Genomic DNA, 17,784 nt, shown 5'->3' with positions numbered 1-17,784 from the left:
ATCAACCCCTTCCTTCTGTGCAAAACTTTTTGCCACAAGCCTGGCTTTATGCTTGTCAAGTGAGCCATTAGCTTTATACTTGTTCTTGTAGACCCACTTGCAGCCAATTAGTTTGGTTCCTAATGGAGGATCAACCAGCTTCCAAGTGCCATTCTTTATGAGGGCATCATACTCCTTTTGCATCGCTTCTTTCCATTCATCATGAGAAGCAGCTTCTTTGAAGGAAGTTGGTTCAAAATCTATAGAAAAATTCAATTCACAATCATAAGAAACATCCATATCAACAGGTGAATTAGAGTCATCTACATCACCTCCATTTTGCCGGTTTGAATTTCTAGTTCCTGTCTTTCCAACCTCATCAGGATGAACACTTTCAAGTGTCTTTGTTAGCCACTTTGGAGGACCTTTCTCAGATGGTCTAGGCTGCTCCGTTGATTGAGTTGGGACTGAATCAAGATTGAGTCTCCCAATTCTATCAATCACATCACTTAAAGCATCATCTGTTGTTGGAGTTTCATGCAGGGGAGAGAGTGCTTCAGAAGAAGATTCCACATGTTGTTCTAGTATAGGAATCCCCCCTTCAAGATGTGGAATCTGATTATCAAATTCTTGAAATGATTTTGCATTTGCGAATCTATCCAAGCGATCAAGTTGTCGCTCAACAACATTGTCAGTTTTGGATGATTCAATAAAAATTACATCTCTAGATACAACAAACTTTTTATTGACTTCATCATAGAGACGGTATGCTTTGGAGGTGTTTGAATACCCCAGGAAGATACACTTACGACTTCTTGCACCAAGTTTGTTTCTATGTACCTTTGGTATCAAGGCATAACAGGTGGAACCAAAGACCCTGAGATGCTTTACCGAAGGAACGTGCCCATACCACATTTCATATGGAGTCTTGTTTCTAATAGCATTAGATGGACATCTATTCTTTATATATACAGCACATAGAACTGCATCAGCCCAAAACATCAGCTTTACATTTTTGAAAAAAAATCATGGAGCGCACCCTATTCATTCTTTCAGCTACACCGTTATGTTGGGGATTAAAAGGCACAGTTGTTTGATGTTTGATCCCATGTTGGCAAAGATAGTTTTCAAAGTCATTTGAAGTGTATTCTTTTCCATTATCAGTGCGAATAGAGCCAATATGAGATTGTGCATCATTTTCAATCCATGTATGAAAGTTCTTGAATGTTTGAAAAGCATAAGATTTGTTCTTTAATAAAACCCAACACATTCTAGTGTAGTCATCAATAAATGTCATCATAATATCATATATTTATTTCCATTTGCAAAAGGGACAAGCATGGGAACACATAAATCTGAATGAATGAGTTCAAGTTTTCTATGTGCTCTTGAATGTGAATCATGAAAAGACTGTTTGCTATGCTTTCCTAGAATGCAAACATCACCTTGCTTAAGTTTCCTAGGAATTGTAAGCAAACCAGCAACACCATTTTTCTTCAACAAACAGAGGTTGTCATAGTTCAAATGTCCAAATCTAGCATGCCATAATAAACTTGATGGAAGTGTACCTTCTTCATAATGAGAATTGTATGAGAAATGTTGTGCACGAGCAGAGGTACCTTGCAGCTTGAGAAGCCTTTCTTCTTTTATTCCCCTCATGACAAGTGAGTGGTCAGATGCTTTTCTCACCTCAAGCTTGCCATCAAACATATGAATGGAGTGACCTTGCTAGCGGATGTGGACCAAGGACAGCAAGTTTCTCTTCAGCTGTGGGAGATATAGAACATGCTGCAAAAGAAAGTCTGGAAGACCAAGCAATTTAAGCCTAATTGTGCCAAGCCCTGATGGCTTGATTTTTGATTGGTCTACAAATTATACTGCTCCATCAACATTGTCAATAAATTCTTCAAAAAAATCTTTTCTATGATTCATGTGGCAAGTTGCTCCTGAATCAAGCAACCAATCATTTTTCCAAGAAGCAAGTGAAGCATTAAATAAGTCTTCATTTACTCCGATATTACATTGTGCCACAACATAATGAGCGGATTCAGGTGCTTTACCTTTTTCTGTGTCATTAGTTTTACCTTTCTGTTGGTTTCTTTGCTGCTCAATTTTGTCCCATGGTAACTTGCATGTAGAGGCATCATGTGATCCATTTCTTTTGCAGCGTATGCAGTGCAAGTCTGAATTTTCTCCTTGAGAGTGCCTGCCCGCCCACCTCTGAAAAATCTTCCTCTTCCTCTTCGACCACCTCTTCCTCTGGAAGAATCTTGAGCAGGATTCTTTTCTTTATGAGCTAGGCACACAACCTCTTCAGAAGATTCAGGGGCTGTCTTCTTTCCAAAAGCTTTCTCTCTTTCAGCAAATTTTTTCACAAGAGAGTCAAAGGTAATATCTTTGAGATTTCCATTTTCTTGCAATGACTCAAGATAATTGGAGTAAGTAGGATAAAGTGCCTTGAGAAAAGCGATAAGAGGAATATCCAATTCAACCTTAGTGGCTTTGATATCATGCATTATAGATTTTACTTCGGATGCAAGAGCAAGAGGATCATTATTTTGCAATTCAAGAGTGAAGAGTTTAATCATGAGTTGAACAACTTCAAGTGCAAAATGTGAGTCGTAGAGTTCTTTCAGCTTTTGTAAGGCTTCGAAAGCAGTTGAAAATGGCGAAATATGGCGACTCACCTCTTCACTTACAGATGTTGCAATTAATGCATAGGCTTTGCTGTTCTTATCTTCCCAGATGGCGAACTCTTTGTCTGAGGTAGGCTGTTTTGGCTCTTTGTCTCTGTCTCCAATACACACTCCTTTCCACAACTCATTGAAAATGAGGGTGTGCTTTATCATCCGGGACCACTCAGGATAGTTCTCCTTACCAGTAAGAACTATTCCCACAATAGATATGATTGAATGCATACTGTAAAAAATACTTCTTCTGGCAAAAATTTGTGTACTATAAAAAAATACTTCTGTTGATAGAAAAATACTTCTGGTAATATACAGTAAAATTGTACTTCTGGTGGTAATTTTAAAAAATTACAATTCAAAGGGACATTGGTATGATAGTACTATATTGAAATATAGTACTATAATGAAAAACTTAGTGTATTCAAACTATATTGAAAAATAGTACTATTGTGCACATGGTCTCATGCATAGCCATTAACTATGGACTTTCAAAACATTTTTTTTTCAACACACAACAACAGGTGAACATACCAATCAAACACACCATTTATCTTCATATTGATATGCCATGATATCCTCGCTTCATATAACATTCAATGCACTCTCACAGTGTTCCCACACATCGCACTCTTCAATTAAAGGCCGAGAAGCATCACACTGTGTTAAAGCATTAAAGAATTTTGACCAGTAAAAGAACCAACAAATCAGTCACCTCGATTAGACTGTTCCTCTGGCCTGTGAGGAATTTAGAAAAACGGATCAGCCTTGGGAATCCATGTACAAAATCTTTTCTGGAGGCAATGCTTATTGTTGGGAGGCCAGCAACGTGGAGGCCAGCAGCATGGAGAGACTAGCGTGGAGGCCAGCGGCATGGAGAGACCAGCGTGGAGCCCAGCAGCGTGGAGAGAGACAGCCTTATATGAAAACAATGCATAGACTGGAGACAGTGTTGTATGGTGTATTCAACAGCATTTATGTATGAAACACACCAGCTTTTACCAAATCACCGCACTCATATCAGCTGCCTCCACCACGGTTGTCATCACCACCAGCACCATCTCGGGCAGCATTACTAGCAATTTCCAAAACCTTAGCAGTCAAGACTTCAAGAACAGCGCACAACGATTAACCAAGAACAGCGCAAATGGGAGCAGGGCCTCCTTCTCTCGAGCCAGCAAAGAATGAATGTCAATTAGGGCCTATTCACTCAATACGGTTACCCAAACCTAACCATCTTTTGGTGAGCGTTTTGTAGGAGCAGCGTAAAAAACAAAGTTATCAATGGAGCAGAGAATAATAGCAGATGGAACAGCATAGCAGGCCAGTGGAAGCGTCAAAGCTGCCAGGCTAGCCAGTCTGCATAGGATTCAGTGTCAGAATAGGGAGTTACAAAGCAGAGGGAAGCCAAAAATGGCGCTGGCTCTGATACCATGTCAGACCAGGCAGTAACTCCTCAAAAACAACTTATTCATATTCATTTAGGTTGGTCTTTATTATATACATGAGGGAGAGACTATTCACTTCATCTCCCGGTGACTATTCATATTTCTTATTATTTATTTACATCAGTTACACCTATTCACCCAATCCTGATGATTAGGTGTCAACATAGCTGAAGTGTAAAGAAGGCCAAGTTGTGGAGAGGTCGATTTATCCAATGGATCTATTTTCTTGAGTGCACAAGGGTCGTACAAGAAGGAAATGAGAAGGTTGTTTAGATGGTGGTGGAGGTTGAGTTTCTCCAAGGTCAAATTCTTCGAGGCCAATTTTCTAGTGGACCAAATTCCTTGGGTCGAGTTTTCCAATGGGAGCCAAGTTACAAGTTCCAACAGTGCATTTTAGTGTGTATTTTTTCTATGTCAGACTAGACACAAACTTTCGTAAGGATTTTAATGAAGGAAAAGTGTTATGGGTGTATACTTACTGTTGTGATGTGAATGATCTCTCTAATTTTATATTCCCCTGCAAATGTTTTATTTCAAAAGTTAAATACCAATGATTTTGCTTTCACAACAATTCAATATTTTATTTAATAACTTTTGGGGAATAAAAATTATTGAGGCATAAATAAAACTTAATTTGTATTGGAAATTTAACAAAGAAAGATAATACATCTACCAAAGAAGATGCTCCTTGGTGTCCCAAAGTGCACGTAGACCCTTTCAAAAAACAAGCTCATTGCTTTATGCCCTTTGATAGTTTTCTTACAAGCCATAAGAACACAAATCCTACTAAACTTACAACCACCACATATAGGTAGTCATGCCCTCTTCTTGTCCTCAACAAACCTTCAACTAAGTACATGTCTATACTTTGCCATGGCCTTATCAACGATGGAATTGGATTGTATAGTCCCTACTCCTTGTTACTAGACTTGTTGGTACAAAACAATATACAATCTATCATAAACCTAGCTACTTCTTCCTGCATCTTGGGCCAACAAACATATCCTACAAGATGGCCATAATCTTCCAAGCACTAAATTGTTTAGCAAACTTATGACGTATGAGCCTCCCTTATCAATTGTATTTTTTCTTCCATCAACCCTTGATAGATCCAAAGTTAAGTTGGACCTAGGCTAGAAACATATCAGCCAACTTATTGGTAACGCCCTCCTTATATTTGATCATTATGTAAGATAAGATAAGAAATTGTTTTGGAAATTACATCCACTTAAAATGTCTTGATTATTGAAGCTACTCCATGTTTGCAAGTATTACATAAGCCAGTAATTAGTTTGCATAATTGTATGCTTCCCAAATAAATAGTGCTTCCACTTCTTCACTGCCTGCCTACATCAAGGCCTGGAGTTCCTTGCCATATCCAAGGTAATTCAATAATGCTCCATGGAACATCTCCAAATGACATCAAACAAACCTTCCCACTAACATTAACATCCACCCTTGGCATTAATTTCCATTTCAAATGCCTTTTGACTTAGGTAGTGCCAGGACCAACTTTAACTAATCTTTTGCTTCTCTTTTTCAAATGCTTTTTATTGATCCTTACCACAATGGAAGCTCTTACAACTAGCTAACACATGAAATAATGTTGCCACCATTAAAAATGCCACTGTGAAATTGACTTCCTAAAATATTGGGTAGCTTCCATGAGACTCCAAACTACAATAACATTAGTAGGAATGGACCACAGTTAAATATGGCCTCAATCTTTGTAGAATCAATCTTCAACGCACTTCCACAAATCACATATGCCAAGTACACAAAGCATTGCCTTGAAAACTCATGCCTCTATGTTTAATAGCCATTGGTGTTTTCTCAATGTCTCTAACACCTATTTCAAATCTACAACATCCTCCTCGAAAGTAGACCTAAAGATCAAAACATTGTCCAAATATACTATGACAAATGAATCTACAAATGCGCACAACACATCATTTAATTAAAAACATAAAAGTAGTCAATACATCACTCAAACCCAAACGCATCACTAACCATTCAAGTTGACCTTGCTTCCTCTTAAATGCAATCTTCCAAGTGTCTTTTTCCTTGATCTGGACTTGACGATATGCAAATTTTGAATCCAATCTAGTGGAGTACCTTGCATGCCATAACTAATCTAACAAGTCATCAATCCCAAGATAAGGGTATCAATTCTTGAGGTTGATCTTGTTGAGAACTCTGTAATCAATGCACATTCTCCAAGTGTCATCCCTCTTTGCTACTAAATTAATAAGGGAACCACATGGTGAACTACTTGGCCTTCATGACACGCAAATTTCAAAACCAATTTAGTGGAGTACCTTGCATGTTATAACTAATCTAACAAGTCATCAATCCTACGAAAAGGGTATCAATTCTTGAGAGTGATCTTGTAAGTCTAATATGGACTATTTCTACAATGCTATGTTGGAAAACTTGGCAATAATTGTACCTCATAAAACCCTCCACTTTTCAATGACATACCATTTGGTTCCTAGAACACTTCTTTATATGATTGTAAAAGATCTTCCAACAAACACTTATGTTACTCTATACATTTTTCCAATGATATCTTCACACACACACACACTGACTTTGTGTCATTTTGGTTCGGTCTTGAAAAGATAAGTACATAGTTCTTGCTTGAATTAATCATCTCTTAGCTTGGTAAGCTCTCACCAAAGAGATCTTCGACTTCCCCTTATGTACAATGATGATAAGAGATTTACCATCCTTGACCAATGGGTATTGATTTACCATTCCCATGAAGATCACATCCCTCATATACATGTAGGGACTACCAAACACTACACCATAGACTTCAAGATGCATTACATCAAATTTTGATTCATTAATAAAATTTGAACCACTAAAGGGCGTGGATGGGGGGTGATCATACATCTCAAAGCTAAGCTTATTTACCAAAGCCTTTGCAATGAGGTTGGCATGTGAACCAGAATAAAACAAAGAATCTACCTTGTTCTACTTGATTAAATTTGATATAGAACAACATTGTCATCTCCTCTCGCTTTTGTGATGGAAGTTGCGCAGGTTCACCTCCTTCTATACAGTTGTGCAAACAATTTTATCATCCACCTATGCACTACTTTCTATCTCGTCTTCCACTTCCACACCTAGGAGATTTTTCTTCTTGGACTACTCTTGCTTGTGGTTCGTAGGATTCAGCTCTAGATGCAGCGTCCAAAAATTATTTGGGGTGACCATTTATGTTTCAATAGTTGATAGGGCCCTTGCACACATTTGTAGTGGATGTAGACCTCTTTGTTATAGATAAGTGTTTCGATATGAGCTGTGTTGGAGTTGAGAAATGCCCCAACATTTTGAGTGCATGCTCCACCTATCATTAGGGGATCCAAATGAAACTTAAGAGGTAGAAAAGAGTGATCCCATGGAATAAATAAGTAGTTTCTAAAGGGTTTACCTGTTAGAAAACAATAATAATTATGTAAAGGGATCGGGTTGAGAAATAAAAAAATAATAAGTTAATGGAATTTTATATATTGAAAAACGATATGGTCAAGGTGTAACAAATTATGGAAACTATATTTGTGTGGAGGGAATAAAGGCCTTTATGTTTATGTATTTTAGTTCAAATTTAGATTGCACTCATGCATTTTTGTCATATTTATCTTTACATACAATACACATCACAAAACTTTGTATATTTTGTGTCTAATGGTTTGAATTTTCCATAGTTTACATGAAAATATTTTTTCACTCAATATTTGAGCATTTTATATATTTTTGGGTCAAATGATTTTTTCTTTAGTTTTTTCCCTGATTCTAGTTTTTGGGGTCTCAATATAGCTTTCCCACCAAGTTTTTGCATGACCTTCTAACTTGAGCCTGACAAAAGCTATTTTATGCTCCTCTTGTACACTTTGAACATTGACATAGACTATTCGCTACTTGAACGAAAAAAATTCTACTTAATTAAAGAGCCCTCAACCTCATAGGGCTTCATCTTGATCTCAGCTACACTTTTAAAAGGTGCTAAGAAGATTGGTTACTAGAATCCCCTTTTACATGCTCTGCTTCTTCCTTCTCTTCCCTCAACCCCTCTCGTTCTTGTCATTTCTCATGGGAATCAAGACGCTCCAAAAAAGGGTTGATCTCTTTCGTAAGAGAAACCATTAGTAAGACCATACTCTTGAAAATGTTGACTACTTGACATTCCAACCTTGCAAATTTGAACTTCCCATTATCAACAGACCTTTACATGTTCTCATCTGTCATTTTTTATGCTTACAACCACTTTTATAACCTTTTCATGTTGACCTTTGGATTTGTAACTATTTTCTTCTTAACCAATGGATAGTACAAGAAAAATACATAAAAATATGAAGGTCATTACCGAGTTATCAGAGATTACGATCTGCTACAATCCCCTATATGGTGGTATTTCTCCTTTGCTCTACTATGTCTCTACTCCTCTCAGTGATTGCTCTACTATGGAACATCAAATCACTACAAAAGAAGTTGAACTCCTTTCCCTCTTTTAGGCAAGAACTTTAACAGACTTTCATTGTTGTTTAAGTTAGGATTTTGGATTCTCATGGCACTTATAGAAGCCTATGGCACATTCCCATACATTGTTGACTCCACATGGTTGAATCATGGTGATCTAATGTAATTGCCACATGACCATGTGGGGAGTAATTGGATTGTTACCTTGATAGGGGCATAACGTTTCAATACGAACTTCATTTGAGGCAAACAATCCATTCTTGAAAATCTACTAACATATGGAAAGTGATAGGAACCTCCAGAGCAATTGTCATCAAGGACATGGACACTAAAATCCTACTTCTTTGACCCTAAATCAGATGAATTTTAGTTTTGGTTCATGGTTGTAATTTTCAAGATCTAATGCAAAGTGCACCCGGTAGGTCCCAACTCCCAAATTATGTCGTCCACATTCCAAAGAATCAATATAACAATACAAAACTATGTAGATCCATTTTGGATCACCTACCCACCTAGGGGTTGCTCCATTTAGTAGAAGAAATGGTGCTAACTATCAATGGTATTTAAAATAGTTGGGTCCTTACGATAAATAGGACCTTTCTCGTTCTTCTAGTTATAGGTTTTCTTTTCTTCTCCCTATAGATTTTCTTTTGTACTCTTGCGACATGACTTTTACACTTCCCTCACTAAACTTGTGCACTATGGTGAGCCTTTATGGCAATTAATTTTTTAAGCTTTCATTAAATCACCTAGATATTTGTAATTGTGGTGGTACATAATGCTTAAGAGTTAGGTACCTAGAATATTTTTGTCATAAAGGTGTATTTAGTCCACCTAGTCATTGGTCAAGCATTTGAGACCAATCGGATTGGGGTACACCTTTCCTGCTATCTATTTTCATTTTAAACATAGTTGTAAATTCCTACTTGTATGATTAATAGAATCCTCTTGCTCATTAAGCAATAAGATAAGATACAATAAGATAGTTTTATTAATGACCAAAAAAGTGGGTCAATAGGACTCAAATGTATAACTAGTAACAAAACATTGTAGGAGTGTCAAGGCTGATCCTGAAAACGAGAATAATAAAAAGAAAGCCTTAAAGGATCATAAATGGGATCAACCTATATCAAATGAATTAGAGAAGATAACAAACTATATTATGATGGGTCAAAATACTCATATCAAAAAAGAACTCTATCTAAGATGCAATAATGGAACCCAATTTACCTTTTAATTCTATGGGGATCCTAACTCTCAAATATATCAACAGAATAGCACAAAGGAAACCACTTCATCGCATCATAATCCCACTTAGGGAACACCAAAGGAAACTTTATGTACAATCAGGGCTGCAGGTATGGTTGAAAGTTTAATGTTAATACCTATAATATGCTTGTACGGCTGAGCAACTGCTCTCCTTTTCTAGAAATTTGTCAATGACATTGATTGTAATAACTATGTTATGATGTTTGCAAGCAAAAGCACTTTTCTAAAATTTTGCAAATGCTCTTTACAACTAACTCTGTTTAGCCTACAATTTGTATGCAGTACTCTTTTGGAAAACCTTTGTGCTTAATTTCCAATCCTACAATTCTCTTTGTTTTCTCTATTTTACAATTCACCCCATCAAAAGTAGGTTCATGCCCATTCTAAAAACCATTGACTAGTAATCACTTTTTGAATATGCAACAGATAAAGATTTCGGAGAACTGAAATTTCTTTCTAAAAAACATTAATTAGCAACAATACATAACATGATTAAAAGGTATAAAAATGTGAAACAACCAAGGTTTAACACTCTATATTCCTTAATAGTTGTAACACCTTATAATGAACACCTGAAGCCAAAACAAGTATAGTAACTCAAGCAGTACAAATTTTTTACATTACCCAAATATATCTGTCTATTTCTGCATCATGCACCCAAAGCAGTCATATATTTATGGGATTATTCATCTCTAGCTGTAACACTGTATAAAGAAGACCTCAAGCCAAAACATGTACAGTAGCTCAAGCAGTACAAATTTTTTACATTATCTGAAGTATATCTGTCTTTTTCTGCATCAAGCACCCAAAACAGATATTTATGGGCATTTTCTGTTTTCTATGGGTATTTCCATTTTTTAATAAGAAATATTCCTGGCTATATTATTCTCATGTACGAAATCCTTTTCATATGCCTCGTGCATCTCGTATAACAGGGAAAATGATGGTATAGCAATAAACAGAGGAATATTAAATACTAGGAAATATGGTCAAAATAATTTCTATAGTAGTTCCATGAACAATACTCTGCAGGCTCAAATCTCTTCTATAGTGAAAATACCACTACCCACAGACCAACATCCATGATACATGAACCAAAATCAGAATTTAGGAGGAAAAAATATCTTGATGTAATTCAATTATTCCTTGCATCACAGGTGTTGCTGCATATCTTGAGATCCCTGTTGCCTTGGTTCTGTGGCATCATGAGGAGTAATTGTGAGGTATAGCCATTTTGTAACAATCATTTTGTCCATTATTTCGTTACCTTGAGCTTTTGTTTCCAAAATCAAGACACTCATCCCTGCCGGCCCTTGTTGTAGCCTCATCCTTTTTATAGTCAACTTCATTGGTTTTACCAACCAGAAAACATGGACAAGCACACAGGCAGGTAGGCATGAACCCCTCCCCATTGATATCTCCCTATGACTTACTCTTATTGGTCAAGAAATTTCAGTTTAGCAGCCGCACACCTCCCTCTTCTATACTAATTTTTTAATGAGGGTTTGATTCAAACCATGCCCTCCTAAAAAGACATCTAGTTCTGCAAACCATGGATTCCAGGTGCTGATTACAACTGATATTAACGAGGTAAATAAAAACACACAAAGATACAGGAAAATACGCCAACTGATAAGAAAAATAAAATAACTATGTTGCCTTAAAAAAATGCTACATAAATACCTGTTCTTTTTGCTCCTTTAAAAGCTGATCAAAAATGGGTATGATCCAATCTTCAAACTTGCAGTAATTGTCATTAGGAACCAACAGATTACCAATTCGATTCAATCCATTTGAACGTAACTGAGCTCGGGTAGTGAAAAATCACCAGTATAGGTCGGTGCTAGACATTTAATCAGGTCTTCTTCAACCCCTCCTGCCGTGGTAACCAGCACATCAACCTGTACACATTTCTCTGCCAACATGAATCGCAGCTTTGTTACTAGAGCAGGCGTGGCCAAACTCGCAACAGACCACGTGAATGGAAAAAGTACTGCAACATCACTATAACAAAGAATTTAACTAGACAAAAAAAGGCGAAAAAAAAGGCAAAATGATATTTACCGCTGCAAGAAACAGCAGAAATCTTACAATTGCTTCTTTATGTGGACAACTGGATTGTATTAATAATAATTACGCCTTCTAATGCATATGTGTAAGAATTTTGCCATATTCCTCCTAATACTGATGATAAGTCAAAATAGGCACCAGAGCACACATTTGCAGCATTTAACTTTCTTTAATTTCACTCAGAGCGGGTGATGGAAGATGAGGGAATTTTCAAGAAATAATGGGCTGATAGTATTCAAGATGCGGCATGTGAAATACATGGCTAACAGTCTCGTGAACCGTGGTTCTGTAGTGAATACGGTGGCATGCCAGGCTGCCCACGCTGAATGCAGCGCTATGCCAGACCACCCACCAAGGTTCAATTCCCCTGGAAGTATGAATAAGAAAAGGGACCAGGTGGTTTTGATAGAAGAAAACCCCAAGTCTTGGGTGGTTTTGAAAGAAGAGAATCCCTATTTTTGACAGATAAAAGGTTATGTTCAGTGATTAGCCCCTTCAAGGCAGTTTTGCCCATACAAGCAATCTGCTTGTGGTGCGCAACCTCTTACGGCTCGTTGCAATGCTTCTTTTGAGTTTAAAGGAAGTACTTTAAAAAATAATGAAGACAGAGCAAAATGCTATAACAATTCTTCTACATTGAAAATGGGAAAATGCTATAACAATTCTTCTACATTAGGCAAGTGTAGACAGAGCCTCACCATGCGATGCTCTGCCAAGAACCGAATAGTGTCTCGCAGACCGGAAGAGATGAGGTTCGAAGTAAAACCCATGAATATTTTGCACTTTACACTTTGTCTGAAAGCTGGATCCCTCTCTTCCTCGCTGCAACCTTCTTCAATCGGTTCGTCGCTTAGCCTCCAGTCCAGCTATGAAACGAAATGAAAGGATCCAATGATGAGCAACCGACAGATAACCAAAACAATTTAATCTAATATAGTCGAATTGCTTATGCCGAGGCCAAGTCATATAGCGTATGAACAGGAAGTGTAACCAGCGTTGTATTCAATAAGCACCCAAAAAAGGCAAATGAGGAAAATCGGATATTACTGCTAGTATCACCTACCATATTATTGACAAGAACAATAGCCCGGCCAAGATGAGAAGCCTGGAAACCCGTGGTTAACATTGACAGGAGAAGTTTTTCGTGATCAATTCCTTGGTTGAAATCGTACCCACTCACTATTGTGGATTTGTCATTCAGCTTCGCCGATGGTTTCATGGCTGCAGCATGGGCGGAGATTGGCAACCCTTCGGGTGCATCCATGGGAGCGGCAACACTGTTAGTATGCTCTGAGCCCATCCTCTTCTATTCTATGCACTGGGAATACTGTGAATAAGAGGAGGGCTCTGTGCTCTGTGCAAATATGAGGCCCTATTGCATTTAAAAAATGCTTCTGTTCAAGCCTTCCAAAGGCATTTAAAACAACCTTTGCAACAATATTTATAATTGACTTCAAAATTGTGTTGTGGAATATTTTATTTTTAAAATAATAATTTTGTTAAAGTTAGTTTATTATATCTGTCGAAGGCATACCATAGCCGAGGAATCCGTTTGTGTGAAAAGTAAATTTTTAAAACTTGGGTAAAATTAAATATTAAATTTATTTTTTCGAAAATTAAAATTAATTTTTTTATTTTTAAAATTTAAAGACGGGCAGTTAATTAATTTTATATGGTTTAAAATTAAAAATTGTTTTAAAATTAATTTAAAAAATATGATATTCTAATAAATTAATTATTTAAATATATAAATTATTTCATAAATATTTTTTTATTCATTATTATATTATTTAACAATAAATATTTATGTTGATAAATTAATTATTTAAAATATATATATATATAAATTATTTCATAATTAATATTTTGTATTCATTATTATATCTATTAACAATAAATATTTAAGTTGATAAGCATTTTTTTAATCAGTTTACTTATGTTATTTCTCTTTTCCATCTGACATCTGGCACACATTTTTTTATACCTACCCTTCTTTCCGCTTCACATCTGGTTCCTCTGTGTACTCATGATCTCTGCAAAATTGGTGATACACCTATTGTTTCTAGTTCCATATTGTGACGGTTTTTGCATCGCACGACCAACAACTAACTACCTACTTCCATGATGCACGTTGAACATACTTGTTGTCATGTCGGGTAAAATTTCATCAACAATCTTATTTATGTATTATCCCTCCCTCTTTCTTAGTTCCTTGTGTTGTGTACTATCCCTCTTACTAAGCTCCCTGTGTAGTGTATTATCCCTCTTACTGGGTTCCTTGCTTGCATTTTTGTTCCAGTTTGAATCATCGTTTCCTCTGTTCGACAATCATAAATGTGCATTGCAAGCGACCCTAGTCAAAGTTTCATACACGAAGCAAATTTTAGTTGGCTTCTCTAAATTCAAGTTGTTTCCCTCCTGCTTTGAAGAGTTGGAAATCCTCTAGATTTGGCAGTTTTGCGAGGTAGACAAGTCCAATCTCGAATTGCAGGTTAGTCATTCAACTGAGCTTTGCGACTCTGTGAGTCTGTGTTTGTGGGGGGGTTTTGCTGAATTTTGTTTATTTTGTAGAGGGTTTTTCTTTTGTGTGTTTTTGTTTATATGATGTTCTTGTAAACAACTCAGTCCACAACCACATTTGCTCAAGGCTCTTCCACATCTTAAGTGTTGTAAGCGGAATTTGTTTCTTAGATAATTAATAAGATATTCTTGCGAATCCTAGTTTGAATCCCACCGAGGCATTACATTTTTGTCAACAAAAACCCTCGTTCCAATAGACAAAACTCTCACCCATAAAATGAATAAATAAATACAGTAGGGCCTTGAGATCAAACATATTGAACAAGAGCATAGTCGAACACGCTTTAGCAGCGGAGGTGTTATGCAATCCGCTCACAAAATAGAAGAAAAAATAGATCAACGACTTCAAAATTATCCTCTTCAAGGGGGGAACCTCTTTTATATTACATAAATGAGCAATTCTTGGATGATACAAATCACAATACCTCTTTTCTCTATATAGGAGTCTAAGGGGTCACAATATAATCTGAGCCTACATAACAATAATAATATAAGGGCACAACAATAACAATAGTGGGCTTCTATGGGGCACAACAATAACAATATAGGGGCTACATGGGCACAACAATAACAATAAGGGGAGTACATTAGTATTATAGGGACCTAACATGCCCCTCTCTTTCAAAAAAATGTTGTCCTCAATGCTTGAGTAGTTTTGGATGCTTCTGTATAAAATTTTCATCCTCCCATGTGGAATCTTTAGAGGGTAAGTTCTTCCATTTAATGAGATACACTGAAATTGATCGATTTCGTAGTTGTCAGGTTCTTGATTATGTGACCGCTTCAGACTCAAATATGATTTTTCCTTTCTTCATCAATTTTTGGCAGCATTGTTTGAACTGGAAGGTTGTCACCGATAATCTTCTTTAAGCATGAAACATGGAAAATTGGGTGTACTCGGGAAGATGTAGGTAGCTCCAATTTGTATGCCATAGTACCAATCTTTTGCAACACCTTGTAAGGATCGTAGTACTATAATTTATTATCCTTCTTAGCTTACTTGAGGGACATTTTTTGTATGGTTGTAGCTGTAAAAATAACCAGTCACCTACCTCAAAACTTCTTTCACTGCAATGTTGATTTGCCTGTTGTTTCATTCGATTCTACGCGAGAGTGAGGCTATCCTTTAAGAGTTGGAGAACTTGTTGTTGATGCTCGATGAGATCTTCCACTGCTTGAACCTTAGAAATTTCTATTAAAAATTATGTGATAGATGGTGGATGATATCTATAAAGTGCCATAAATGGGGTCATTTTTGTTGCAATATGGAAGGAAGTGTTATACCACCATTCAGCTAGATGTAACCAATTGACTCATTGTGTTTGTTTATCAGATACAAAGAAACGAAGATATCCTTCCAAACATTTGTTCACTATCTTAGTTTGCCCATCAGATTGAGGATGATAAGATGAGCTATGAGCTAATTGAGTACGAGGGCAATAAAATAATTTTGTCCAAAAATTTCTAGTGAAAATGGGATCTTTGTCACTTACAACAATCTTTGGGTTTCCATGAAGCTTTTGAATTGTTTCCATAAATTTAGTAGCAATTGTACTGGCTTTAAAATGATGAGATAATGCACAGAAGTGTGCATACTTGGTAAGTCTATCAACTACCACCATCATGACACTCTTTCCTTCAAACCTGGGTAAATATGTGATAAAATCCATTGAGACCTCCTCCCAACACTAACTTGGAATGGCTAAAGGTTGTAATAGACTCAGGATCTTAATTGTCTCAACTTTATTTTGTTGGCAAACCAAACCTTTTGTCACAAACTTCTGAATATCAGATTTAAGGCCATCCCAAAAAAAAAAAATCTTGACCCTGTGGTAAGTTTTTAAAAATCCTGAGTGCCCTCCTAAGGGAGAGTGTGCAATTCCAAAAGAATATTTTGTTTGGGTTGGGACTTCTTACAAAGATATAAGCGATCTTTGTACCGCAATAAATCTTTTTTCCATCTAAATGTATCAGATGTATTGGGATCTTGCTGCAACTTTTGAATGAGTGTCCACACCTCTTCATCATTCTTCCATTCATCCCTTGTTTCCATTATCCACTTAGGTTGGATAATAGAAATGGCACAAAGCAATGCTTCTGCATCCTCAACCTTTCTTAAGAGTGCATCTGCAACAACATTTTGCTTCCTTTTTTGGTAGATGATTTCAAAGTCATAACCCAACATCTTTGTGACCCATTTTTGCTGCTTTTTTGAAGATAATCTTTGTTCCAAAAAGTATTTAAGACTATCATGATCTATTTTTACCTTGAAGTGTGTTCTCATTAGGTAATGTCGCTATTGCTTTAGTGCATGTAGTATTGCCAGCATTTCCTTCTCATAAATAGGTTTGTGTGAATACTTTCCTTTGATTGGATGACTTTCAAAAGCAATTGGTCTTCCTTCTTCATTAAAACAACACCAATTTCATTTCATGAGGCATCACATTCCACAGTAAAGGTTTTTGTGAAGTTTGACATAGCTAAGACCGGTGCTTGGCACATTGCCACTTTAAGATATTCAAAGGTCTTAATTGCTTATGGAATCCAAGAAAATGCATCTTTCTTTAGTAATGATGTTAGAGGTGCCACTATTCTCCCATAATTCTTAACAAACTTGTGATAATACTCTGTCAACTCAAGAAATCCTCAAAGATGCTTTATGCTTGTGGGGATTTTCCATTCCTTAATGACATTAATTTTATTAGGGTCTACCTTAACACCCTCATGAGATACAATATGACCCAAATATTCCACCTTCTATACTCCAAAAAAACATTTAGAGGTTTTTGCATATAATTGTTTCTCCTCCAATAGTTTGAGCACCATGTCAACATGCTGAACATGATCCTTCCAAGACTTCTTGTAGATTAGTATATCATCAAAAAATACTAACACAAAATTTCTAAGGAAGGGTTTGAAAATGGAATTCATCAAACCTTGAAATGTGGAAGTTGCAATTGTTGGCCCAAAGGCATGACCAAAAATTCATAATGACCCTCACGAGTTTTGAATGTTGTTTTCAGAATGTTTTCATTCTTCATTCTAATTTGATGATATCCTGAACGAAGATCAAGCTTGGTGATGTAAATTGCTCTATGTAATTCATCCAACAATTCATCAATGACAAGAATGGGAAATTTGTTTTTAATGGTGAGCTTGTTAAACTCCCTATAATCCAGACACATGCGCCATGATCCACACTTCTTATGCACCAATATTATTATAGCAAAGAAATAACTTTGACTAGGTTGAATTATACTGGCCTC

The 17,784-nt window shown here is 36.5% G+C and overlaps 2 protein-coding genes across 3 annotated transcripts in view; both read right to left on the bottom strand.

Moving 5' to 3' along the window:
- The window catches only part of LOC149144551 (deoxyhypusine synthase-like), a 61,404-nt gene extending 49,723 nt beyond the window's left edge, over positions 1-11,681 (bottom strand). The window contains exon 1 of the mRNA XM_089447436.1: positions 11,552-11,681. The gene's annotated coding sequence lies outside the window, so the exon portion shown is untranslated. The remainder of the gene's footprint in view (positions 1-11,551) is intronic.
- Positions 11,603-13,368, bottom strand: LOC149144550 (deoxyhypusine synthase-like). Of its 2 annotated transcripts, none has more exons than XM_089447435.1 (3): positions 13,002-13,368; positions 12,637-12,804; positions 11,603-11,783 (listed from the first exon to the last, which is right to left on the bottom strand). In XM_089447435.1, exons 1-3 carry the CDS (start codon positions 13,236-13,238, stop codon positions 11,724-11,726), a joined length of 465 nt encoding a protein of 154 aa, XP_089303561.1. In that variant the 5' UTR covers positions 13,239-13,368; the 3' UTR covers positions 11,603-11,723. The 2 variants fall into 2 exon arrangements, with proteins under 2 accessions (XP_089303561.1, XP_089303560.1); XM_089447434.1 differs by having other exon boundaries at positions 11,603-11,769; positions 13,002-13,364.
- Between the last annotated feature and the right edge of the window lie 4,416 nt (positions 13,369-17,784).

This window comes from Pinus tabuliformis, chromosome X (assembly GCF_031772625.1).
Source record: "Pinus tabuliformis cultivar Carrire ecotype Pingquan chromosome X, CPIR1, whole genome shotgun sequence".
Lineage (NCBI taxonomy): Eukaryota > Viridiplantae > Streptophyta > Pinopsida > Pinales > Pinaceae > Pinus > Pinus tabuliformis.
This window is presented reverse-complemented; position numbering and strand designations above follow the sequence as displayed.

What these genes read in the sequence shown, in the direction of transcription:
- LOC149144550 (XM_089447434.1), bottom strand. Translation starts at nt 13,238, where the DNA reads ATGGGCTCAGAGCATACTAACAGTGTTGCCGCTCCCATGGATGCACCC. An exon ending in TTGTTCTTGTCAATAATATG is followed by an intron (nt 12,805 to 13,001) that starts GTAGGTGATACT and finishes TTCGTTTCATAG; the next exon opens with CTGGACTGGAGGCTAAGCGA. An exon ending in TCTTGGCAGAGCATCGCATG is followed by an intron (nt 11,770 to 12,636) that starts GTGAGGCTCTGT and finishes AAATGTGTACAG; the next exon opens with GTTGATGTGCTGGTTACCAC.